Consider the following 27,425-nt stretch of genomic DNA (forward strand, 5'->3'; position numbering starts at 1 on the left):
AAGAAGTTTCAAATTACTAAAAGCACGAATGAGAAGACATTACTACTGACCTTCCAGAAATAAAAAAAAATTACAAGGGAATTCTATGAACAACTGTATACCAACAAATTATATAACCAAGATGAAATGGACAAATTCCTAGAAATACCTACAGAACCTAATTCAAGATGAAACAGAATCGATGTATAGCAAGTAATGGTACCGAATTTGTAAAAAATCTTCCCACAAAGAAAAGTCAGATAGCTTCACTCGTAAATTCTACCAAGTGTTTCAAAAATAATTAAAACACACACACACACTCACACACACACACACCAATCCTTCACAAACTCTTCTAAAAAAATAGAAAAGAAGGAAATACTTCCCAACTCATTTTATGAGGCCAATATTACCCTCACACCAAAACCAAAGACATTACAAGAAAGAAAAACACTACAGATCAATATCCCTTATGAATATAGATGTAAAAATTCTCAACTGAATACTAGCAAACTGAATCCAACGACATATAAAAAGGATTATACACCATGACCAAGTGGGATTTATCTCAAGAAAGCAAGGTTCATTCAACATATGAAAATCAATGTAATGTAGCATATTAATAAATGGCAAACCCCATGAAATTATTTTCATAGACACAGAAAAAGCATTTGATAAAATCCAACATCCCTTCATGATATACAACACTCAACAAACTAGAAATAGGGGTAAACTTCCTTACCTTGATAGTGGACATCTATGAAAATCCCACAGCTGACATCATACTTAGTAGTAAAGACTGAGGTTTGCCACTAAGATCAGGAACAACACAAGGATGTTTGCTCTCGCTACTTCTATCTAACACAATACTGGAAGTTCTAGCCAGGTCAATAAGGTAAGAAAAAGAAATAAAAGGCATCCATATTGGAAAGGAAGACGTAAAACTACCTCTGTTTGCAGATGACATGATCTTATATGTAGAAAATTTGAAGGAATCCACATGAGCGCGTGCGCACAGAAAATGATTACAAATAATAAATGTGTTGAGCAAGGCTTCAAGATACAAGAACAACATACATAATTAATAAATTGTATTTCTATCTATTAGCAATGAACAATCCAAAACTGAAATTCAGAAAGCAATTCCACTTACAATAGCATCAAAAAGAATAAAATATTTAGGAATAAATCTAACAAAAGTAGTGCAAGACTTGGGACAATGAAAATTATACATTTTTGAAAGAAACTGAAGAATACCTACATAAATAGAAAAACATCTCATATTCATGGATTAGATCTAAGATTTAAAATGACAATACAGTGTTTCCCCGAAAATCAGACCTAGCTGGACAATCAGTTCTAATGCGTCTTTTGGAGCAAAAATTAATATAAGACCCGGTATTTATTATATTATATTATATTATATTATATTATATTATATTATATTATATTATATTATTATTATATTATATAAGACTCAGTCTTATTTTACTATAAGACCGGGTCTTACATTAATTTTTGCTCCAAAAGACGCATTAGAGCTGATTGTCTGGTTACGTCTTATTTTCAGGGAAACACAGTACTCCCCAAATTGATCTACAGATTCAATGGAATTCCTATTAAAATTCGGCTGGCTTTTTTACAGAAATTGACAAAGTGATCCTAAAATTCCTATGGAAATGTAAGGAATCCAGAATAGCCAAAACAATCTTAAAAATGAAGAACAAAGTTGGAGGATTCACACTTCCTGATTTCAAAACTTACTGTCGAACTACAGTAATCAAAACTGTATGGTACTGGTATAAGGATAAAATATAGATCAATGGAATAGAATTGAGAGCTAAGAAATAAACCCCAACATTATGGTCAATTAATTTTTTTTAAAAAGATTTTATTGGGGAAGGGGAACAGGACTTTATTGGGGAACAGTGAGTGTGTGCTTCCAGGACTTTTTTCCAAGTCAAGTTGTTGTTCTTTCAATCTTAGTTGTGGAGTGTGCCGTTCAGCTTCAAGTTGTTGTCCTTTCAGTCTTAGTTGTGGAGGGTGCAGCTCAGCTCCAGGTCCAGTTGCCGTTGCTAGTTGCAGGGGGCACAGCCCACCATCCCTTGCGGGAGTTGAACTGGCAACCTTGTGGTTGAGAGGACACGCTCAAACCAACTGAGCCATCCAGAAGCTCAGCGGCAGCTCAGTTCAAGGTGCCACATTCAATCTTTAGTTGCAGGGGACGCTGCCCACCATCCCTTGCGGGAGTCGAGGAATTGAACTGGCAACCTTGTGGTTGAGAGCCCACTGGCCCATGTGGGAATCCATGACAGCCTTCGGAGTTAGGAGCATGGAACTCCAACCGCCTGAGCCACTGGGCCGGTCCTATGGTCAATTAATTTTTGACAAAGGTAACAATACAATAGCGAAAAAGTCTCTTCAACAAATGGTGCTGAAACCAGATATCCACAGCAAAAAAAATACAAAAAAAATACTGGATTCCTACCTCACATCATATACAAAAATTAAATCAAAATGGGTCGGAGACCTAAATATAAGAGCTAAAATTATAAAACTCTCAAAAGAAAACATAAATGTAAATCTGTGTGACCTCAAATTAGACAATGGATTCTTAGCTATGACACCACAAGCACCAATAACAAAAATGAGTTTCACCAAAATTAGAATCTTGTGCTTCAAAGGTCACTACCAAAAGTGTAAAAATATCTGCAAACCCTGTATCTACAAGACAGTTGTATCTAAAATATGTAAAGAACTCTTATAATTAAAAATAAGACAAAACCAATTTTAAAATGGGCAAAGGATTTGACTAGATATTTTTCTGAGTAGATATACACATGGCTGAAAAGCACATGAAAGACACTAAACACCAAGAGTCATTAAGGAAATATAAATCAAAACTGTATGATACCACTTCACAACCACTAGGATGGCTATACTTTAAAAGACGAATAATAACAAGTGCTGGTGACGATGTGAAGCCACTGGATTCCTCATTCATGTGTGGTGCATTTGTAAAACAGAAAACAGTTTGACAGTTCCTCAAAATGTTAAACATGGAATGATAACGTGACCCACAATTCCATTCCTAGGTATAGTCCAAGAGAATTTGTCCACACAAAATCTTGTACACCAATGTTCACAGCATTATTATGAACAACAGCCAAAAAGTGGAAACAATCCAAATGTCCATGTACTGATGAATAGATAAAATGTGGTTTGTCCATACAATGGAATACCATTCGGGTACTAAAAGGAATGAAGTGGCGATACAGGCTACAACATGGATGAACCCTGAAAACATTAGGTTCACGTAGTATATGAGTCTACTTTAGAAAATGTCCAGCAATTTGTCTGTAGGTGAATCTATAGAGACAGAAAGTTTCAGTACTTGCCAGGAGATGTGGAATTGAGGGACCCCATGCTTATAGGCATGGGATTTCTACATTAAAGTGTATCTATGTAGGAATATTCCCATTATTCTTGTTGCCTCATCCCTCTAGAACTGTCCCCCTGAAACCAAAGATCATTGATCAACTATTCATAACTAAGACACTTTCAGAGAAACTTTCTTTCTCCAGGATGGAGGAGGCATGTGTCAGTGCATCGTTTTCTTTTGTTTGATTCAGAACTTCTACTTGATTTACTTTACGTTTTAAGGTTCTAGTGACTGCTTCATTAAAGATAGAGTTTTTTTCTTTTATTTTTGTTTATTTTTATTGTTTCTGTTGGGTTATGATGGACAGAAGTGGAACAAATTTTTTTCTGCTATTTTTAACCAGCAGTACGCCTCAATCTTCTAAAGTTTGGTGATCTAATGGGCAAAAACAAACCAACAAACAAAACCTATTAACTTGCAGTTGATTGTTCTTATTTAATTTTCCAAGAGGCTGCAAATCTTTTCGCATGTTTATTGGCCATTTATATTTCATCTTCTGAAAATTACATACTGACAGCCTGTGCAAATTTTTCTATTGGATTATTTGTTTTCATAATAACGTGTAATTGCTCTTTTGATAGCTCATAGATACCAATCCTTTGCTCGCTATACTGCAAATACCTTTCAGTGCGAATCCCGTTTACAGCATCTTTTGTTGGATATATGCTTAAAGATTTTATACAGTTAAATCCATCTAACTTTACGTTTTGGATTTTATGTATTACTTAGGAAAGGTCTCCTACTTCAATATCTACAAGAGATATTCCTATTCCACTTCAAAATATATTCCTATTCTACTTCAAAATAATAAAAATATTCAATATTTTCTTCTAACAATAGTGTAGAATCTTTTATCTAGCTTTAAAAAGTATATATTTATCTCTTTATTCCACATGGAAACTGATGTTTGTTTCTGGTGTGATGTTGCGATCTATCATTTCTATCTTTATTTTCAAATAGATAACCAATGGAAAAACACCATTTCCTTATAGATTTGAAATACAGACAATGCAGGGGTTTGGGATGCCTGTGCAGTCAAAAATCTGCATTTCACTTTTGATTCACCCAAAACTTAACTACTAACAGCCTACTGTTGACTGGAAGCCTTACTGTAACATAAACAGTTGATTAATGAACATTTTGTAAGTTATATGTATTATATATCATATTCTTATAATAAAGTGAACTAGAAAAGTGTTAAAATCATAAGAGAAACCATATTTACGATATTTATTAAAAAATAATCAACGAGTAAGTGAACCTATGCAGTTAAAACGTATGTTGTTCAAGGGTCAACTGTACTTCCTTTATTTAAGCTAAATTTCCCTATATACTCGTACAAAGATCTATTAATGAACTCTGTTCTGTACAAGTAATACATCTATCAATCTGACAATATGATCTTATTTACTTACTCTAATCATATGGTATACTTTAATAACTGGAAAGGTAAATTTGTTCAAATTCTTTCCTCTGTTCTTTTTAAAAAATGTCTTAGTCATAATTATGCATTTTTCTTACAGATGAACTTTAAAATCATGTCAGAACAACAAAATCCTGTTGTGATTCTGATTGGTATCAAAGAGCACACAGGCAATTGCTGATACTTGAGTTGAATCTAGCCACTACACATTATTGTTGAGCCTGTGATAAGGTATGTATTTTAAAAATTGGTGCTTAAAAACAAAATCAGTCACCTCCCTCCCACACCTTATAACTCATATATGTCTCAAGTGGAAGGCCCTATTCCACTTGAGACATACAGAGCTGCCTTACTCTTTTATGGATAAACGGTGCTCCGTAATATGGATGTACCTTAATTTACCTAACTAGTCCCCTACTGATGGACACCTAGCTTATTTACAGCCTTTTGCTATCACATAATACGCTGCAATAAATTTTCCTGTACATTCATCATTCTAGACATAAGGAAATATTTCTATAGGGTAAGTTCCTAGAAGATAAATTACACGGTCAAAGGAGGTATACATAAACATCAAAAAAGAAAAATAAGTTACACATACAAAAGAATAATATATTACCATCAAGCTGAAATTTTATCTAAATCTCTAAATAAATTTTACTTATTTATTAAACAAATATTTAGTCAGTGTCTGTGCATGGGATAAAGGCAAAAGACAGTTTAAAGTCGTTACTGAATTGCTAAAATGTTAATAGTTGGTTCAACATTATAGTATTTAGAAGGTGGGATACTGTTCATTTTTTTAAAACAGTGATAACAATGTAGAAATATGTCAAAACATTACATTATACACCTTAAATATACACAATTTTATTTGTCAAAAGTTTTTAAAAATAAAAATACAAAAAGAAACAGAAAAAGACAACCCTATAAAAAATGGGCAACAGACTTAAATGGGCAATTAAATATGAACTCATGTTTAATCCAAACAGTAATCAGGGAAATGCATTAAAACTATAGTGATGGGAGTTGCTAAGAGAGTAGATCTTAAAAGTCCTCATCAGAAGAAAAAATAATTTTTTGTAACTATTTATGGTGAAGAATGTCACTATATATGGTGACTTTCTGTGTGATCATTTGCAATCTATACAAATTTCGAATCATCATGTTGTACACCTGAAACTAATAATTTTACATATCAATTATACCCCAATAAAAAAATAAAAATTAAAAATTAAATTAAAAACTGCACTTAAATACCATTCCATTTCTTTCAGGTTGGTAAAACTTAAAGAAATCTAACAATGTACCAATTATTGGCAAAGATGGAGGGCAATGGTTAGAGGGTAGATGGTTACAACTGATTTTGAGATCAATCCAAGCAGCATGTTCATCAATGTTTATACCACGTTTCATTAAATCTACAACAACATTGATTATAAGATACATCATTATGTTATGTACCAATGAAAGAATAAAACTGCTACAAAAAAAACCAACAACAAAAACGGTGGTAATATTCTTTATATCCTGATGCGGGATAATTTCCAATTTAAAAAAGCTTGATGTGTATATAGCATACCACCTGTTTGACAAAAAAGGAGAAAAGAACTGTAGACACATTTATTTGTTTACAAATGCATAAAATATCTCTGCAGAAACTGATAACATTAGTCTCTTCTAGAAAGGGTACAATGTCTGAGAGACAGAGATAGGAGAGACTTAGCACTGAATATACTCTTATATGTACTTCTGAAGTTCGAACCAAATGAAGATACTTTCTAATATAAAAAATAAACATATGTTCCATTTTATTTTTAGTTTAATTATAGGCTTTTATTTCAGTAATAAGAATGCATAGAAAATTTCAAAATTCCATTTTAGGGAACTAACTCCGTTCAGAAGATATTTGAGAATACTTGTTGTGCAGTCATCACAACTGACATCCCTTCCTTTGAGAAATAAAATGAGGATACTAGACAAAATCCTGGTAAGGTCAGCAAGTAGAGGGAACACAGGGCGGAGAGAAGGCAGATCTTGCCACAGGGGAGCTGGACGGTCTCCTCCCTACTTTCTAACTCTGCTCAGGATATTAGCTGTAATTATCTAAACAACATTTTTTAAGGCAATTTTGTGCATGCCAAACTGTGGAAGGATAGTCATGATGAAGCAAGTTTCCTATGCTTATGTCAAAATGAAATTCACATAGCATGTTTTTAGATGAAAAAGGAGTACTTTAATAGTTTTCCCAATAATTGTGGATATTCTCTGATAATACACTAAAACTTGACAAGTGATGTATTCTTTTCTTTTTCATAATAAAAGTCAGTTTTATTAAATGATATATTCTTAAAGGTTAGAATCTGCAATCTGAAATCAATTCACTAAACTTTTTTCATACTTACATTAAAATCCACTGATCTACCTTGAACTTTTTTTATTGTGTTACTTTTAGGTGTATAACATAATGATTTGATATATGTATATATTGTGACATGATTACCATAGAAAGTTTGTTAATGTTCTTCACCACACATAGTTAGACATTTTTTGTGTGTGATGGAAACTTTTAAGATCTACTCTTTTAAGCATCCTTAAATATACACCATGCTGTACATTATGTCCCCAGGATTTATTTATCTTATAACTGGAAGTTTGTGCCTTTGGCCATCTTCACCCATTTTGTCCTCCCCTTCCCCCACCTCTTGCAACCACCAATCAATCTGTTCTCCATATTTATGGGTTTCTGGGGTTTTTTGTGTGTGTGTTTTTTTTTTAAGATTCTGCATATAAATGATACCACACAGTATTTGTCTTTCTCTGGCTTATTTCACTTAGCATAATGCCCTCAAGCTCGGTCCAAGTTGTTGCAAATGGCAAGATTTCCTTTATGGCTGAATAATATTCCATTATTCATACATCAATGGACACTTGGGTTATTTCCATATCTTGGCTACTGTAAATATGCTGCTATGAATACGGGGATGCTATATATTTTTAAAGGTTCATTATTAAGTGGTCCAAGGTGAGAAACCTTAAGGTTAACACATTTAGTCTCAGGAAGCTTAGCTTTAGAAAAGTCAATTTTTGGAGAGAGATGAAGGGGAAATGATTTCTGGCCAAACATTAAGCAGTATAATGGTTAATAATGATAATTATAAAAAACTTCTATGGCATTTACTATGTGCCAGAAACTTTATATAAACTAACTCATTTAGTCTACTTAAGAACCCTGCTAAATGGTTATTATTATTCTCATTTTCCAAAACAGGAAACTGAAGCTTAAGACATTTAGTGACTTGCCCAGAGTTACGTAACTAGTAAGTGACAGAAATCACATTTTGAACCTTCAAAGTCATACTCTTCATGTACTACACTGGCTCTGTGCAAACCACTGGCTTTGTAGCAGGACAAAGAGCAATTAGCTATGTATGTGACTACAGGTAAATGACGGAATCTCCTCAGAAGTTAACACCTGGCTCTCAAATAGATAAAACAGTTATCACAGCATCTAGTACTAGGTAAGTATTAAAATAAATTATAGCTAAAAATAAAAACCCTCCAAAAAGAGAGGTTTAGCTAGCAAGGTGCACATAGTAAAAAGCAGAGCCACTGGTTATCTACAACTCATTTACAGGACTACATGCTGCCCTGGTAGGTAGTTGGCACAATGATAAAGCTGAGCTAATGACTGAAAAATAGCATGGGCAAAAACGGTTTAAGAGGCATTTTCCATACTAAATATTATAATGCATGCTAATAATTATTTTAACACATGGCACTCAAACATTTCAAAAACACTCTTTATGTCCTTAAAAAAAAAAGAAGAAAAAAGAAAATCAAGACAAACTGGTAAGAGATATCCTGTAAACAATATTTAGCAATGAAGGGCTTGGGCACAACAATCTTTATGTTTCAAACAAAGGAGAAAAAAACACTTTTATGAAAATAGCATATTCTAGCTCTTAAAATGTCTCTCAAAACATTAAATAAAGATCACATTAAAAATGTTCCTAAAAGCCTTTCCCCATGTTTCTCATCAAGAGCAATAACAACTGAGGCAATATGATCTGGACATGTGCATTAAAATCAGTGTGTTCAAAACCAAAATATCCATGGGTCAGCTTGATCTTATTTAGAGGTAGGTCACTCAATATTTTTATAACTACTACAGGAAGCAAAGTCTCATAGTTTAAGTGAGTAAACACTATGTTCTTTACTCAGGTATACTAGGGCACAGGGGAAGAGCTATTGCTGTATCTAAAGCAAATTCAATTTGGTTTGGGGTTTGTAACCCTGACATTTTAGGCAACTGGCAAGAGAAAAATATTTCTGCCAAGGGCAAAATCATGTAGAAAAGCGCAGACAATCTTTGAGGTATTAAGGACCCAATAATTCCTACTACTCTGTACTTTGTTCTGTTGATTTCAGTATAGGGTACAAGCCCTACAGAATTAGATCTATTAATAGATAGTAAGTCATGACCAAGTGTAAGATATTCACTATAATAAAAAAAGCACAGTCTCAAAATGAAGACATTTAAGGAAGAAATAATACCAATTATAGAAATACAAGCGATGGGAACACTTTCCAACTTGTTTTATAAGGCCCATTATCATAACAAAACTAGACAAGGACATTACAAGAACAGAAAAAACAAACAAAACAAACACAGAATAATAACCCCTCATGAACACAGATGCAACAATTCTTAACAGAATACCAGCAAATTGAATCAAATTATATAAAAAGGGTAATACATCATGATTCAGTTGGGTTTTTCCCAGAATGCAAGGCTTGTTTAACATTTGAAAATCAATCAATGTAATTCACCATATTAACAAGATTAAAAAAGAAAAAACGTGGTCATCTCAATAGATGCAGAAAAAATATTTGACAAAGTACAACATCCATTCACGATAAAAATTCTCAGAAACTAGAAATAGAAGTGAACTTTCCTTGAAGGGCATCTTGATAAAGGGCATCTATAAAAGCCTGCAGATAAGATCATACTTAATGGTGAAAGACTGAATGCTTGCTCCCTAGGACTGGGAAAAAGGCAAGGATGGCTGCTCTCATCATATTCATCATTAGTGGTCCTTAGTGAGTGCAATAAGGCAAGAAAAAGAAATAAAAGACATACTCATTGAAAAGGAAGCAGTACAGTTTTCTCTATTAACATGCAGAAAAACCCTAAGAATTTATCCCTAAAAAGCTCTTAGAACAAATAAATGAATTTAGTAGCAAAGTTACAGAATAGAAGGTCAATATACCAAAATCAATTATTCTATGACAAGAAACAAACAACTGAAAATTGAAATTAAAAATAGGACCAATATAAATAGTACAGAAAACATAAAATATTTAGAGATAAATTTAAGAAAATACGTACAAGATCTATACTCTGAAAAGTATTAACATGGTTAAGAGAAAGAAAGAAGACAAGCAAATGGAGAGATACACCATCTTTGTGGACGGGAACACTTAGTATGATTAAGATGTCAATTCCTAATGCTATTAGATTGCTCTATATTCAACCCAGTCCCAATCCCAAGCTCAAGACAAATATGCTATTCTGTAAGAAATGAAAAGCTGATTTTTAAAGGTATATCTTAATGCAAAAGACTTAGAATATCAACAGTAATCTACAAAAAGAAAAACAAAGTTGGAAAGAATTACACTTTCTGATTTCAAGACTTACTGTAAGTCAACAATAATTTATAGTTTGTATTGGTATAATGATAGATATAAGACTAATGGAACACAATAGAAAGCCCAGAAACAGACCCACACATACATATTCAATTGGTTTTTGACAAAGGTGCCATTGTACTTGAATGGAAAAAGAGTAGTCTCTTGACCACTGCTGACCATTTCACCATACGGTGCTCCAATAGTTGGATATCCACATGGAAAAAAAAATACGTCCTAACCCTTACCTAACACATGTGCAAAAATTAACTTGAAATGGTTCATAGACCTGTATGTATGAGCTGAAACTATAAAATCTCTAAAAAAAAACACAAAACATAAAATCTTTGAGACTTCAGTTAGGCAAGTTTTCTTAAGACACAAAAAGCATGAGTCATAAAAGAAAAAAATGATAAATACAATTCCATCAAAATTAAAAACATTTGCTCTTTGAAAGATACTAAGAAAATGAAAACGCAAGCCTCAGACTAGGATATCTGTATGTCCACCTATTTCAGGACTTCTGACCAGAAAATACATACAACTCTTACAATCAATAATAAGGCAAACAACCTGATCAAAATATAATGGACAAAAAGTTTGACAGACATTTCACCTAAGATATATGAATAGCAAATGAACATATGAAAAGATGTTCAACATAATTAGCAAAATATAACTAGCATAATTAGCAAAATATAAATTGTAAAATACAACTAGAGTGAGATGCCATTTTATATGCACTAGAATGGCTAAACTTAAACAGAAGCACGAATACCAAGTGTTGAAGAGAATGCAGAGCAATTGGAACTCTCATATATTACTGGTGGGATCGCAAAATGGTATAGCCACTTTGGAAAACAGTTTGGTAGTTTCTTAAAATGTTAAACATATACTTACCAATAACCCCACAACCCCACTCCTAGGTATGAGAAAGGAAAAAATTATGTCCACACAAAAGTTGTAGACAAATGTTACAGGAGCTTAATTCACAACAGCTAAAATTTGGAAATAATTCAAATGCCCATCAACTGATTAATGTATAAACAAATCTTGTTATATCCATTCAATGGACTAATATTCAACATTTCAAAGTTACAAATTACTGATACATGTAACAACAGTATGAATCTCAAAAGTATCATGAGTGAAAAAAGTCAGGCACAAAAAAGGATGTATGTATGATTCCAGTCACAAGACATTCTAGAAAACACAAAAATATACTGACAGAAATGCATATTAGTGATTGCCAGGGACTTGCAGTGGAGAGAGGTATTTGACTGAAAAAAAGGAGAGAACTTGTTGAAATACTGAAAATGTTCTATATCTTGATTTTGGTAATGGTTATACCACTGTATATATTTAGTACAAGTCAGAGAACTCTACTCTTATGCAAATTTTATCTCAATCGAGGTGATTAAAAACAAAGAAAAAAACACATGCCCCTGCATATCTTAAGTTTATTCTGTGAGGATCAAATGATATAGTCAAATTTAGCTGAAGTTGACACATGCTGATATTAAAAGCTCTCCTAAAGGCCAAAGAATTTGAACGAGTGTTTCAAAATTTCATAGGCCTCTCAGATATCACAGCCCTCAAGCTTGGTTAGTTTGGTTAGTTCAAGTTCCTTACTTAACTAAAGTTAGTAACTATACACATTACTAAATCTAGTACATTTTGCTAACAGAACAAATTATTTGTAACAACTGATGTCAAATACTTTAAGATCTATCCCTGAGTAAATTTCAAGAGTTAACAGGATTAATTCCTCAACGCATAAAAGACCGTATCTATAGTTTACAAAAAATGGTACTTATTCCCATCAGAGCCTTCTTCTGCAGGAAGTTATTCACATGTACTACAGGTGAACTTTAGGTTTGGCTATTTTATCAGACACAGATACCTTCTGACTTTCTTACTCAGTTATTACTTCTTCTTTCTGTCATTGATCCCAGTCCACTTGTTTTCAATATAAGGAAAATTAACTTAGGTAAGAAATATTTCATAAAACTGTGGACGGAATATTAAACCTTCAGTGCAGACTTTTCTTCACAATCTTAGGAAACAATACTTGAAGGGGGCAGGAAGAGGAATGAAACTTACTGAAGGCAGGTGGGAGGGGAGGGGGGAAACCACATCTGTTGCCTAACCTTTAAAAGTCACTTTTGTCAAAGCTGATGGTAGAATAAAAAAATTTTAAGTACAGTATCTACTTTAAATACAAGTGGCAGAGAAATCTTGTTTTATACTTGAAAACCAACCTTCATAACTTTTAGACTAAAAATGTACAGCCCTTTACATTGCATTTGAGATGCTGAAAGTCCTGGGAGGACAATGAATTTCAAGTAGAAAACTGTTTTTCTACCAACAAGTTGTTAGTAATCCTCCGAAATTATTTTCACTTAGCCATCACCAAAGTGAGAAAATGTGGGTATTGGATATAGAGGTTGGATGTTTTCCTATGGGAAAAAAAAGTAACTTTATGTGCTATGTTTACAAGAAAATAGTTTGCCAAGAATTTGCTGAAGTTAGAAAAAAAAATGAAATAAAGAGAATTGTTTGAACCACAGGACGCCATCTGTTCTTATTCTAGAGAGGCTGCAAGACAAGAGAAAATCCTAAAACATACTCTGTAAAAACATTTATATTGTTGGCAATTGAAGTCCATTCAAAGATTTGAAAAGTTTCCTCCTAACAGAAACAAAAAACTCTAAACCCTTTCAATTTGGAGATAAACAGTTACAACTCACATGTAGAAATCTGCCCATTTTGTGACAGATAATAGCCTTCAAATTGGATATCTACATAAAACTACTAAAATTCACTAGGTAGGAATTGATGAAATCTTGTTAGAACAGTGTAATTATATTTGGTTGTATTATAAGAGAACAATCCCATCGTCTGTGATTTATGCCCTACCAACATTTCTTTTCTAATGTAGATATATAAGTTCTACTTGTTTATAGTAACTTTATCTGTAACTGCCCAAACTTGGAAGCAACCGAGATGTCCTTCAGTAGGAGCATGGGTAATAACCTGTGGGACATCCAGATGGTGAAATATTATTTAGCACTAAAAGAAATGAGCCATCAAGCCATGAAAAAATATTAAGAAAACTTAAATGGATATTACTAAGTGAATGAACTTCTTGTTTATCTTACTGTAGAAATCCTTTGAATCTATAAAAAGAAGCCAACCTGAAAAGGCTACATACTGCATGATAACATTCTGGAAAAGGCAAAACTATGGAGACAGTAAAAAAGATCAGTGATTGCCTTGGGTTGTGGGGAGGGAGGGTGGGAGGGCTGAAGAAGAGGAATACAGAGGATTTTTAGGTAGTGAAACTATAGTATCATCTTGTATCATCTTATGATTCTATGATGGTAGATACTTGTCATTATACATTTTTCAAAACCTCTTGGAATGTACAAATGCATTTATACGTAATGTAAACTATGAACTTTCGGTGATAATAATGTGTCAGTGTAGGTTTACTCTGGTGCCACATGCTGACAGCAGGGGAGGCTGCGTGTGTGGAGGGCAGGAGGAACGAGGTGTGATTAACAAATATGGTGAATGTTTAAATAAAAAAAATTATTACAGTAAAAGACACATTGCCATTAATCCCTCACAAAATACTCCCCTTCGATTTGAACACACTTAATTCCATTGTTCTTGCCACTCTCTGAAGCAGTTCTGGAAGTCCTCTTTCCTGAGTGTCTTGAGTTGTACTGTTGTGGCTGCCTCAATGTCCTGAATCATGTTGACTTTGGGGAAGAGCCAGAAATCACACGGTGCCACATCCGGTGACTAAGGTAGATGGTGACACACTGTAATGTTTTTATTTGACAGAAATTGTCATATACCAGAAGCGATGTGTGACACAGAGTGTTGTCATAATGGAGGATGAAACCATTTGCCCATTTCGCAGGCCATTTTCTACGCACATTGTTTCTTAAACGTTCATAAAGACACTCAGGAAACCGGACTTCCAGAACTGCTTCAGAAAGTGGCAAGAACGATGGGATAAGTGTGTTCGACGAGAGGGGGATTAATGGCAATGTGTCTTTTACTGTAATACATTTTTTTATTTAAACGTTCACTGTATTTTTTTATCACACCTAATATATGGCAACTACTTTCCACTCACTTTTGCTGTGAACCTAAAACTGTTCTAAAAAACAAATTCTATTTTCGAAAAAGGTATATTGACACTTTAAATGGTTTTTAATATCTGGTCTGAAGTTGTCTGGTTAGGGAGGGGATCAATATATCCCCACCTTTATAAAGGAATTATTACAATTAAATTAAGTGAGTAGTGTTTTGATCCTTCATTTTAAAGATAAATCATAAAGGAAAGTGGTCTGAGTACAGTTGGAACATTTCTAAAACTGGTTCAGAGTGCCTTTTTACACAAATTCTTGTATTTTGGGAATGAGCCACTAGATACGGGTAAGACGCACACTTGTTAAATGTACTCAACAGTTTAAAACCAGAACAGAACTTGATAACTAGAAAGATACTTAGAAAATATTTGGTCAAAGTCCCTCATCTTAAAAACAAGGAAACTGAGGTACAGACAATCTATGAATTTGCCCACGGGTCACAGGCCTATTATTTAATGAGAGAAAGACTAGAACTTTGGTACTCTCAAGTTTAACGGCTGCTTTTCCACTATACTATTATCACTTAAGAAAACAAAATTATGATAAATTTCTTAAAATTCTGAAATACTAATTTTTTTCTCTTTCCATGTATTTATTTTTAAGAGGACATGAATCCTTTTCATCTTCAGAATGTTTAACCGTGTAAATCTATTCATTATCCAAAAATACATTGAATTAAAAAACAAACAAACCATGTTTCTTACTATAGCAAAGCCTGTGCTCCCCACCCCGTCACTGTTAGTGAGACTTCAGACTTTTGCTTGGCGACGACCTCTTACAGAGGTAAAAAGCCACCCTTGGTGAGAGCAGCTGTGACTCTGTGAAAGAAGCTACAAATAACATGCTGGGAAATTCAGCAGGCACTGCTATTATATCCTGTTTATACTGTCATTTTTCCTATCAGCAGGATATTATTTATACAGACCCCACCCATGAACTTCTTGTTTATCTTATTATAGAAATCCTCTGAATCTATAAAAAGAAGACTCTGTATTTGTTTCTGGAACAAGCACATGTGTTATAATTTTGCACCTCACTACACTTTTTTATTTAGCATTTTCTTTAGTTATGCACCACTTGTTCTCCTTTGTATCTCAGAGTTGATTTATTTCATTATTTCATACATTAAATAGAGTTGAACTTAACTGACTTTCAGAGACTTCAGCATAGGCTAGAGATTCCAGATCACCACACCTTAAACTGTATTTTGGGGTAGATTTTATCAGGCAGATATCCTTCTAAGATACACCTGACTGATTTATTTAAAGGGAGAAAAATGTGCCTATGTACTGATGAGGTACCCTAGTGAGTGAGCCCTGGGTACCTAAAAGGCTGCCTGACTCAGGCTACTGTCTCCCAGGTGGGCCAGTTACAAAGGCCAGGCTCTATACTGGTTCTCACTAATTCAATCGCTCTTCTGGGATGAAAAGCCCTGCCCCTGAGTTTAGCTCGATGACTGGACAGGCTGGATGAAAATGTAACACAATAACAAATAAGAAACACATGAATTCAGTAAATTGACCAATGGGACAATGAACTAATCTAGTTACAAATGATCCTCACTCTCATGCCTATGTAAATAACTGAATTGAAATAGGTAAAAGAAAATTGTGAGTTTGTTCCTTAAGGGCAGAAATTCATACAGCATTTGTTGAGCAAATAAATAATTATTTCTGGACAGGACACGTCCCTGGACAAAGTCATAGTGGGTAAATGTTCACATGTACAGTTCACATGTGTTAGCTTCATCGATACTGCTTTACCCTACAAGGCAGCTAGCAAACATGAAAGCTTCAGAGAGCATGTACAATGCTAGACTCTTTGGAGATGTACAAAAAAGATCACTGCTAAAAGAACATTACTCTAAAATGCATAACTGAAATGAAGTTTAGTGCCTCACTGGTGGTGAACTAAGTCTAATTATTTTTTTAAAAAATTACATATAAAAATAACTGAGGTAATCTTGATAAATAGGCATTGATAGGCTGCGGTGAGGTGAAAGCCATCCTAGGCACAGCCAACAATTTGTAAGCATCCAAGTAAGCAGAATTCTGGGAATGGTGAGTAGTTTATTTCAGCTAGGTCACATACTGAATGGAAGATGACAATAAAAAGAAGGCGGGAGTCAAATTATACGGAGTTTCATATTTCAGACAATGGAGAACCATGAAAAGTATCTAATCAAGGGAAAATGAACCCAAGCTTTCGATTAGTAATGAAGAGAAGTAAGACTAAGTTGGGGTGAGGCTTCACCTGAACTGATAGATAGATAGGTAGGTAGGTAGGTAGGTAGGTAGGTAGGTAGATAGATAGATAGATAGATAGATTAAATAAGTTGGGGGTGAGGCTGAAATAGGGGAAGAAGTTTTTAACAGTACCAAATCCTATAATTACAGTAGCAAAAGAAAGGTCCACATGATACAGCAGATAATAAATGTGTAAAAATATTTTCAACTCTTGCTTTCCAAAACAGGATGGCACCAGGATGCCCATTGCTGAGTGGGGCAATGTTAAACAATGCCAATCTATTGAAGTTCATGTCAGGAAAGCTTACCATTCTCCTACAACAGTGCTTTCTCAAACCCAAATCACCTGGGGATCTGGTTAAAAGGTAAATTCTGACTCACTAGGTCTAGGGTGGTGCTTTGTATCTTTACATCTCTAACAAGCTCCCAATACTGCTGTTCCATGGACCACATTTTGAGTAGCAAGATGCTAAAACATCTTTCAGTTTCCTTTTCCAAAAAGGCAATATTTGATGTACTATGTTTAATCCATTATGGTATATCTAATGCTTTTAGATAGGCCTAAGAAATTCCTTTTAAAGGTATTATAATTTGCATCAATGTTGGATCAGTTTCAAACTCTCAGTTTTTTTGTTTGTTTGTTTTCAAAAGATCAGTTTTAAAAGTCCAAGATGACTCAAGATTCAGGGTATTCAACACTCAGAAATACTTCCACGTGGACAGAATCAACTGTACTATAACACTACAATTTGGTCATTCTTTTCGGGCTGGCAAACTACCAGATACTACTGCTTCTAATCTTGGGGGGTGAAGTAAAAGCTCTGAAAGATAACACTCTATCTTTTCGTAGTGCACATCAGTGGGTTTTGTAAAACCCACTTAACTTGCCCTTACTGCGCCCTTGGTACCGTACTTCAGTCCTGAATAAATAAAAGTCACAATTTAAATATCCTACTGGAAAACACCTGAAGATCGCATAAATTGAATTCACACATTGTCCTTTTGTTTAATATTTCTGTACAAAAGGGTATGGCTTTAATTAAAGGCTTTTACCATGAACAGAGGTATCATTTATAAAAATATATTACTAGTGTAATATATTACACACACACACACACACACACACACTGGCTGACCTTAAATTCTTGAGACAAAAATTTAAGACTTCTGAAATCTAAAGTTTCATATTTAACCAAATTAATGGTCCATAACAACCTTTTAGGTAAATTATCTTCAACATGTATCAATGTCCAGAGAACAGAAATAATATCTTAAAACTAGAAAGCACAGTTGAAGATCAGATCCAGTTATTTCATTGTAGAGGTAAGAAATTGAGGTGCAGAGGCTAAAAAAGCCAAAGTCACAGAGCTGCTAGTGGCGTGTTAAAAAAAAAAGGGGGGGGGGGGAGGACCAAATTAATTTTCACATGTATCAACGTACAATATACAACGATGAATCAACTACAAAGTGCAGTTGAAAGAGTTTCTGGTTCCTCTAAGGACTAAAGCACAGTTGGTTTTACAAATCATTGATATCCAAGAAAGGAAGACGACACACCAATAAAGAAAAGACATGCTACCCCAAAATTTAACGTCATAAAAAATGCAATCTGAATAGAAAATGACACATATACACCACATACTTGGGACAGTGCTGCCAGGGTGGGTAATGGGATGGGATTTAAAAAACAAAGAGAAGACAATGGTAACTCTTATCTTCTCAGTAATGGTCTGAGGAAAGCTTTCACAAACAGAAAACAACTTCCTTTGCTCTCATGAATCATTGTTTTAATTGGTAAAACTGAGAATTAGATTTGGAGGACTGCAAAGCTTTTAAATATATGAAATGTAGATAGCAGTTGGATGTGCATGTGTCATAAGCTCTGTCACAATTACAAGAAAACCCAGAGAACCCTTTTTTTAGCCATAAAATAGGGATTTTGTGCTTTTTACAAATGCTATTAAAATTTACTAGCACAAGTTAAAAAAAAAATCACTGGAGAAGTTCCATGATATCGGAGACAATGGGTTTAAATCACAGGCATACATTATTATGCCTAAGTTGACAGATCTGCCCTGCAATGCAGAAATGCAAGCAATAACCCAACATCTGCACCAGAAGGCAGAGACGAGACATGATTCCAGAATAAAGGGCTCTTCAGCTCTTACCTGTTACCTGTGCAACAACTGCTTGGGAAATCCTCCGATTGGCAAGAAAGGCTTTGATTTCCTCTTTTATCACACTGCTGTCCCTCCTAACAAAAACAGAAGACAAGACCAACAATGTATGTTGAAGGTAGAAATCCTCATCTTTGCTAAGAAAGGTGAAGCAGAGAGGTGGGGAGGACACAGAAAGAAAGGACACAAAAATAAAGGGATACAGACCAAGCCTTTGTGAAACATGGAATTAAAACAAACCGAGAAACACCAGATATTCAAGTCCTAAAACACCACACCGTCAGACAGACGCCTGAGTGAATGCCACAGTAGATATAAAGTTCATACCAGAGGACGTTAATCGCATGCTGTGTATAATTCACATTAGGAACAAGGCTGCCATATGGTATACACAGAGTTTCATTACTGGGGAAATGAATATATCTTACACAGACAGAAATCCTAGAAAAATAAAAAGCAACAACAACAAAAATCAGTTGTGAGTAGATTGTGGGGTCGCATGTTAACTATGCAACTGCATAAATAATGTGCAGTTCATTTTAAAACCTTTGTTGAAGGAATAGAAATCATCATCACTCTCACAACTGCTAAAATATTAGCCATTTTAAGAAAGGCTTTGCTTTTTAATTTGCCTTCTTTCCTGGTATAAATAAAAAAATTTTTTTAAGTGGGGTGAGCTGCATATAAAACTTTAATATAAAAAGGCACTTATTAATTCCCTATTACATGTTATATACAGAATACATCATACTTAAAACTATGCTATTTTCTGTGTCCTTGGGATTACATATTATAGACCTATTTTTGACTCCACTAAGATGCCTTATAATTTTTACTTATTTAAAAATTCAACAAATTCTCAAAAGACTAGACATTCACTACAATGACGAGTGGCAAGAGTTCAGTTTTCTCTACCAAAATAGACTATTTAAATTACGCTTAACAGTGACTGATTTCTCTTTGAATGCTTTATGTTCAAAAGGATTACATAAATAGAGCACTGATTTTTGTTCAAGTCTCCAAACAATATGGAATAGTGGTAACTTATAATCTAATACAGGAGTCAGCAAACTGTGGCCCATGGGCTAAATCTGGCCTCCCACTTGTTTTTATACAACCTATGAGCTAAGAATCATTTCCACAGATGAACATTTGCAATCAACTTGATGGCAGGAAACACTATCTAAACATGAATTAAAGCTAATTATTGTTCCTGCTGCAATTCTATTCTTCCCCCTAGTAGGCTTGTATTTTTAAAACTATATTTAATTACTATTATTCTATATTGAATTTTGTCAATAGAAATGTGTGCCTATTTGTTTTCTCTCTTGCATTCAAGTATCTATATTATACTCTCAATTTTGCATCTTGGCCACAGTCATGTTTACCATCTAGCCCTTTACAGAAAAAGTTTGCTGACCCTTGATCTGAGGCAAAGGGATCAGGAAATCGTTACAAATCATTCTGTGAATGAACCACAAACTCTGTATAGAAGCTCAAGTCTCTCTACAGATCATTTGGAGAAACGCCAAGAAAAGTATCCCACGCAAAAAGCATCAGTTGTGACTTAATTTAGAGCTGATACTTTAGCCCCTTGGTGAGGATGGGCTGTACCCTCTGTTAGTGGACTCCATGTTCCCTTTCGGGAATTCTGGAAAAGGGCAGAGAGGTGACAGTAGGGACAGCTTACAATCTGAAGCTCTATAGTATGTTCGGGATCTACTCATTGGAAATCCTAATAAAAAGATTCCTAGTGGGAGAAAACAGAGACTCCGCTGCCTAATCACTATCTACAATTTCTCATACTGATCTAAGTTCTGATCTAGGTACTGGCTAGATTCCTTCCAAAATGCTTGTTTATATTTGAAATATTTCCTTGAAAAATATGCATTCTCATTTCATTTTAAAATTGTGTATTTGAAAGAAAAAGGCACAAATAAAAACATTTTAAAGTCAAACAAAATACACTGCTGAGTAAAATATAGGTAATGCAGACTAAACAGCTCTCAAATATCCATCAATAATCATTGAGCAAGGGATAACTTCAGCAGTATCTATTTCAATTGGCTGAGGTACACAAAACAACCAAATCATTTGGTTTCTGACACAGATGCAAAACTAATGTGAAAAAATTTTTAAATAAAGCATTGCATTTCAATCTACAGAATGTCCTTCTAGGAAAATAAAACCTGAGTGTAAGAGAATATTTATTAAGGTTAAATTAAAAAATGTGCTTTTGTGGGAAAAATGATTAAATGGTATTTTCTTGACTACTGATTTGAATTTGAATTTAAATCAATTTATTTTAAATCAAATCCAGTGAGAGTAGACACTCGATCATACAGAGGAGATAATACTCAATTATTCTAACAGGGAATATCCAGTTTGTGAATTATTCACAGCCTTGCAGTATGACATTACCAAACACGGCAGAAGGTCAGCAGGAACCCCAAAATGTGTGCAAAATAGCAGCAACTCATTTACCCTCTCACGGACTATATTTTTAGATAGTTGGCAACTTTCTAAGTAACCACAATGAATTAAAAAATAATAATAACCTCTTTACTCAACTGTTTTACCAGAGAGAAGCATTTTTGAACTGAAGGAAAATATAAGACTTAAAAGACGAGGGTGTGCTTGGGCAAGTCACTTAATAAACCTGGACACTGCATCGTCACCTGGTAATATTGAGAACATTAATACCCCCGTCACAAGGCTCTTAAGGTTTTTCTCTAAGCACTGAAATTAAACTTAAATGAAATTCAATACTGTGTGTGTGTGTCTGTGAGTGTATAACACATAAAATCATAAACTCTTCAATGTAAAAAATTTTGGAACTATAAAAGCACTACATAAACAATGACTATTTTTTTGTTTAGAAAACATTAGAAAGAATCCCAGCAAAAGAAGAAACAAATGATCTGCTGTAACTACAAAAGGCTGAGGTAAACATCTGTAGTGGGTACTTGAAGACACCATGGGAAGATTTCTAGAAAGTCATTTTAGACACAGCAGTGATGTGGCATTCAGCTGGTTTTACCAAGGACTTTCAAGACAGTCAGAGCATTCAACTTTCACTGTGTCCGATTCTCTTATGTATTTCAAAGACTTCCATTCTACTGGATTGGCTTTGTTCTTTAAACTCTCACATATTCCTTCCCCCTATTCTCTCCTCATTCTGCCTTCTTTAACAACCTGTCTCTCCTACTGTATACATTGTACCCTGTGAAATCACCAGATTCTTGGTGAAAAACTCCTTTGTTTAGTCCAGATTTAAATCTCTCATTTTCTCCTACTCCTTACTTCCTCTCTTCATCTGAAATTTGACATCCTCTTTAAAGAAAATAAGTCCCTTTTCCTCCCTTCGCTTATAAAATCTCACATTCTGCATGATTTCTACTCCTCAAGTCTTACGGAATTCAAGTCAAAGATGTAGGCTGATCTTTGACTCCACAGCTTACTTCCGGTGTGAGCTACCACTCTATTTGCATCTAATCACGTCATCTCCTCCTACTGCCTTTTCCAAATCACAGCCATGCTGGATTCATCTATCTGGGTGATTTCCACATGAGGATAAAATTCTTCCTTTCTACCCTCCAGTGCCATTATTTTTATAACTTGCTAAACTTTCCATTATTATCTACAGACCTTTCTAAGTGAATCTGGATGAATCAATCAGTAATACCTCTTTGTGGAATCACCCTTTTTAAAGATACAATTTGATTGTCGTCTATTTAGAAAGTTCTCCCTGATCCTCAGAGCTGAAAAAGATCTTTTCTTCCAACAGCACTTTAACATTTCAATTATACTACCCACATGCTAATATGTTACATGCTATTCTGTATTATAGTTGTTTCTGATCTGGTCTTATCTCTTCCACTAGCCTGTAAAGTCCTGTAGCACAAAGACTGTGTCTTCTTCATCATGGGGTTTGCATATAATAGAGCTTAATTCGTTCAAGAACAAATCTGTAGTTGGAGATAAAAAGTTGTGAAATGGAAAACCTGATCTAGATAATTCATAAAACAGCTCTAAACTCTTATTCTCAAATATGTTTAAATTTCCCAAATCAAAATGGAAAGTGTGATGTATGCTAGCCAAAAGTGGCAATACAGGTAACCCCCGTACAACACGGTTGCTACGTTCCTAAAAAATGACATGTTATGGCAATCCGTGTTACATGAAACAAAAGAACTAGTACAAAAAAGGGGGTTAGGTTCCAAAAATAATAAAAATATATTATTATATTTTTATAAGACACATATCTTTATTAAAGCAATTTTCACCAGAAGTATAACATTAATATGTATTAAATAATGTTTTCTTCATCATTACTACTAAACACCATTAACCGAGGGTGTTTTCTTTTTGACAAACTATCTTCATCCTCTGAACTTAATACTCCACAAACAAAATGGATTTAAAATCCTAATAAATTTTAAAATTCTGCAGTCAAATCTGATATGGCATCCATGCTCGAATGAAAAATTTCAAATGAGGTATCTTTTGCTCTTAAAAGCTCTTATTACGTTCCGTGTTGTTCTGGGATTTCCCCAATTCTCAAGCCGTGTTAGAGTGAAACCGTGTTCTAGGATGCCATGTTGTATGAGGGTTTCCCCAATTCTCGGACCGTGTCATAGAAGTGCCATGTTATACGGGGGTTGCCTACACTTTCTTTTCTGGAACAAAGTATATTAAAGACCGTATATTTAAAAGTGGTATGCTTTAAGAACCTCCATATTCCCTTGGTTGATATACACTACATATTCTTTAGGACTCCCTTAAAGGTAGTCTTTTATCTCAAAGACTTCCAGACATGGAAGATAGACTATTACACAGGTAGAAAAATATAATTACATACAAATTCTTTCACATTGGAATAAAAATCTGCTCCCTGTAATTTCCACTCATAAACAAAGCATAATTTAAAATTTCAAAAGATAACTTGAAAAGAAAAGCTACTCTGTATGAATTAACAACATGGTAACTGAATATTATAACCTATGCAACTATAAGTACCCTACCTACACAAGTAAATAATCTATTGTTAGGGTTATAGTTAACCAACTCAGAAGAAAGTCTTGGAATCTTGTATAAAATGCTAAGACATTATTCTAACACTAACCTCACTTCAATTGTTATTTTATAATAGATACACAAAAGAACAGATACACTTTAATAGATGTACACTATTAGCAGATATATATATAAATATATATGAAGTATATATAAATAGATGCATTTAAAAATATTAACATGTGAAATGGGTCTGCATTCTAGGTCTTAGCTTTAAAGTACTTCTAAAATGTTATATTCAACAATTTGTTGAGAATTAATATTCTAGTTTCCTTTCCTTTTTTTTTTCTGATCAATTCAAAAATGGAAAAAGTAGCAGCTACTTTGAATCTTTCTTAACAAGTTAATCAGGTGTATAGTTATAACAATCAATTTCTACAAAAAAATTCCTCTATGTACCTTGAAATTACTAAAAGTTAAGTGTGTGGATTTAAATAAGTTACAAGATTTGAAAACTATATCTTGAGTGCTCTGGAAGTTTGGCAATGTAACCATGCCAGAGGTGAATTGTACAAAAGAAGGCAGGAAGACATCCAGGTATCCATTCTCCCTACCCAGAGACTACCAAATCCAACCCACTTATATCACCACAGGGTTTAGTTATTAACAAGGACAACATAGCCCTAACTGGGCACAGGACCCTCAGAAAGATCCATTGCTCAAAAATTTCTCTAATATTCTACCAAATAAAAATTCATTTGATTAATAGGTGATTGATTTGAAGTGGCATATATCGTGGGCTTTGGGCCAGAGGTGCTTAGCCCATTAAAGCATTCACACTTTATCTTGAGTTACATTCACCACTGTCCCTAAAATCTTAGTGAAATCTATAAACATGAAAAATTTATTTACAGAGACAACAGATAACAATGGCACGTTGGTAATAAAGACATGAGTTAGAATTCAGGCTCTGCCACTTCATATTTAGTTAAGTTTTTCGTGGGCCAATTATTTAATTTTGTTAATCTCAATTTTTCTGCTCCACCTCACAGCATGATTGTAATGATCAAAAGTAAGAACAGTCATGCAATAAACTTCTCCCTCTGCAAACTTGAGAAAAATGATAAGTGGGCACGAAAGAGGAATGCAGGTGTGGGTGAGGGCGTAATGGCAGAGGACCACCGAGCCAGAAGGTCCAATGAAACCCCTACATGATTAGAGGACACCAAAATAGCAGTTCTAAGAAAGAAGCAGAGAAAAGAAAGAAGATAAAGTATCCTAACTATGCAACAGTGGAAGTACGTAAATTAAATACTAATAACAATGTACAAACGTGTATATATTTAATGGTGAAACTTAAATGTGTGTAACCGCAGGATTTAAGGACAAATCCTAGTCATTGCTAAATAGGTTTTCTGTTTATTTTGAAGACATAATTACAATAGTGTGTCAATCTAAGAGCTAATCCTCAAGTTTTAGACACTTGCCAATCCTCCAGAGCCTTCTTTAAAGTTTTCCCAAACTTCCTGTTAGTCTAACACATGATTGGGAATTAACTGTTATGTTCAAAGTTTATTAAAACTGATTAACGACAGCAACAACAAGAAACAGGCTAGCATCCTAACAAATAAATTTTATTGTTGATATGCTCTCTACTCAGGATAATTAAAAGCTAACCTTTTTATATTTCAATGACTTGAAGCAACTTTTATTTGCCCAAATGGTTCTCTCTCTTAATCCTGACAGTGAAATATATGATAGATTCAAAAGACACATCCGAACTTTGGCTAGCTGCTTTAACAAGTGAAAATGAATTCAAAGCCAAATCGATCTTACATACTTTTAAGTTTTGAAAACCTAAATAATAGGGTCCTATGGCTGTCCTAGGAAACTATTTATTACAGGAATTACATTGGAATCTAGACACAATAGTCCGTCCAGTCCAGAATTCCATACAGGCAGTTCCATCCTGAAAATCAGTTCAGGACAGTCTGTTTAAAAGGTCTTACCCACTGTGGTACTACAGGACAGATCTTCCATGTGGCAAGATTAAGTCATCATGACACTATCGTCAAGTCTGAAAATCTTTAGGAATAACTGTAACTCATAATTATAGGTTTTAATTTTATTTCTGACAAATTCCTGCTATGCTTCTTTCATTCTGTATTGTAACTAATCTATCTGCAGCCTCTCCTCCCTGCTACAGCACAGGCATACCTCAGAGCTATTACAGGCTTGGTTCCAGATGACCGCCATGAAGCAAATACCGCCATAATGCGAGTCACATGAATGTTTTAGTTTACCAGTGCATATAAAAGTTACATTCACACTATACTATATGGTCTATTAAGTGTGTGGTAGCAGTATGTCTAAAAAATGTACATACCTTAATTTAAAAATGCTTTACTGCTAAAAAATGCTAACCATCATCTGAGCCTTCAGTGACTCATAATCTTTTTGCTGGTGGAGGGTCTTGCCTCGATGTTGATGAAAGCACAATATCTGTGAAGTGCAATAAAGTGAAGCACAATAAAACGAGGTGTGCCTGTAGTGATAATCTACCGAACACAATGCTTTTATCATCTCTATTCCTAAAGACCTGTACAGATGCCTTAACTCCAGCCAAATTAACATAAATTACTTGTATGGAACCCAAACCTTCCAAAACCTGTACTGCCTCCTAATATACTATCTTTTTACCATAGTCTAACCCACATGCAATCCTTATGACAAAACATGCCTTGCCTTTTCTACCTTTTACTGTCCCCTTAACTGTAGATAAAGTTCTTATATTTCAAAACAGAGGCTGTCTTTTAAGGTTCCGCTCAAATTCATCCATTCACTTAAAATATTACACCCTTACCGTGTACTATTTTCAGATCCTGTTCAGATCCTGGGGACACAACAATCAAAACCACATGGTTGCTGCCCTCCAAGAGTCCCAGACCCAGTGTGAAGCCACTCCTAACTGTCCCTGTTGAAAGTGGACTTCTCCTTCTTTCCCCAGTCTTTCAAACTCTAAGTGCTTATACTTATCTTGTAATAGATAACATTAAATATATATATATCTGGCATCTACTGCTAAAATTAGAACTTCAGCTTCTCAGGGGTAAAGACCATGTCTTTTTCTTCAACAGGTACCTAAAATTATTTTGGTACCTAAAACTACTTTTTATATAACAGGTACCTAAAATTATTTTGTTGATTGGTATGTTGGAGGCGAAAATTAAGACTGTACATATTCTGTACCACGACAAAATCATCTTAGCCCCTCGAGAAAGTACT

The 27,425-nt window shown here is 34.4% G+C and overlaps 1 protein-coding gene across 12 annotated transcripts in view; it reads right to left on the reverse strand.

Annotated features, from left to right (window-relative positions):
• The window catches only part of HMBOX1 (homeobox containing 1), a 167,237-nt gene that overhangs the window by 67,526 nt on the left and 72,286 nt on the right, over window positions 1–27,425 (reverse strand). For all 12 annotated transcript variants that reach the window (XR_012498141.1, XR_012498140.1, XR_002137473.2 and 9 more), the window contains exon 4: window positions 19,116–19,201. Coding sequence is in view for 9 of the 12 variants with exons in the window: in XM_019733209.2 (XP_019588768.1) it covers window positions 19,116–19,201 (86 nt within the window). In the remaining 3 variants the exon portion in view is untranslated. The remainder of the gene's footprint in view (window positions 1–19,115; window positions 19,202–27,425) is intronic.

This window comes from Rhinolophus sinicus, linkage group LG07 (genome assembly GCF_036562045.2).
Source record: "Rhinolophus sinicus isolate RSC01 linkage group LG07, ASM3656204v1, whole genome shotgun sequence".
Lineage (NCBI taxonomy): Eukaryota > Metazoa > Chordata > Mammalia > Chiroptera > Rhinolophidae > Rhinolophus > Rhinolophus sinicus.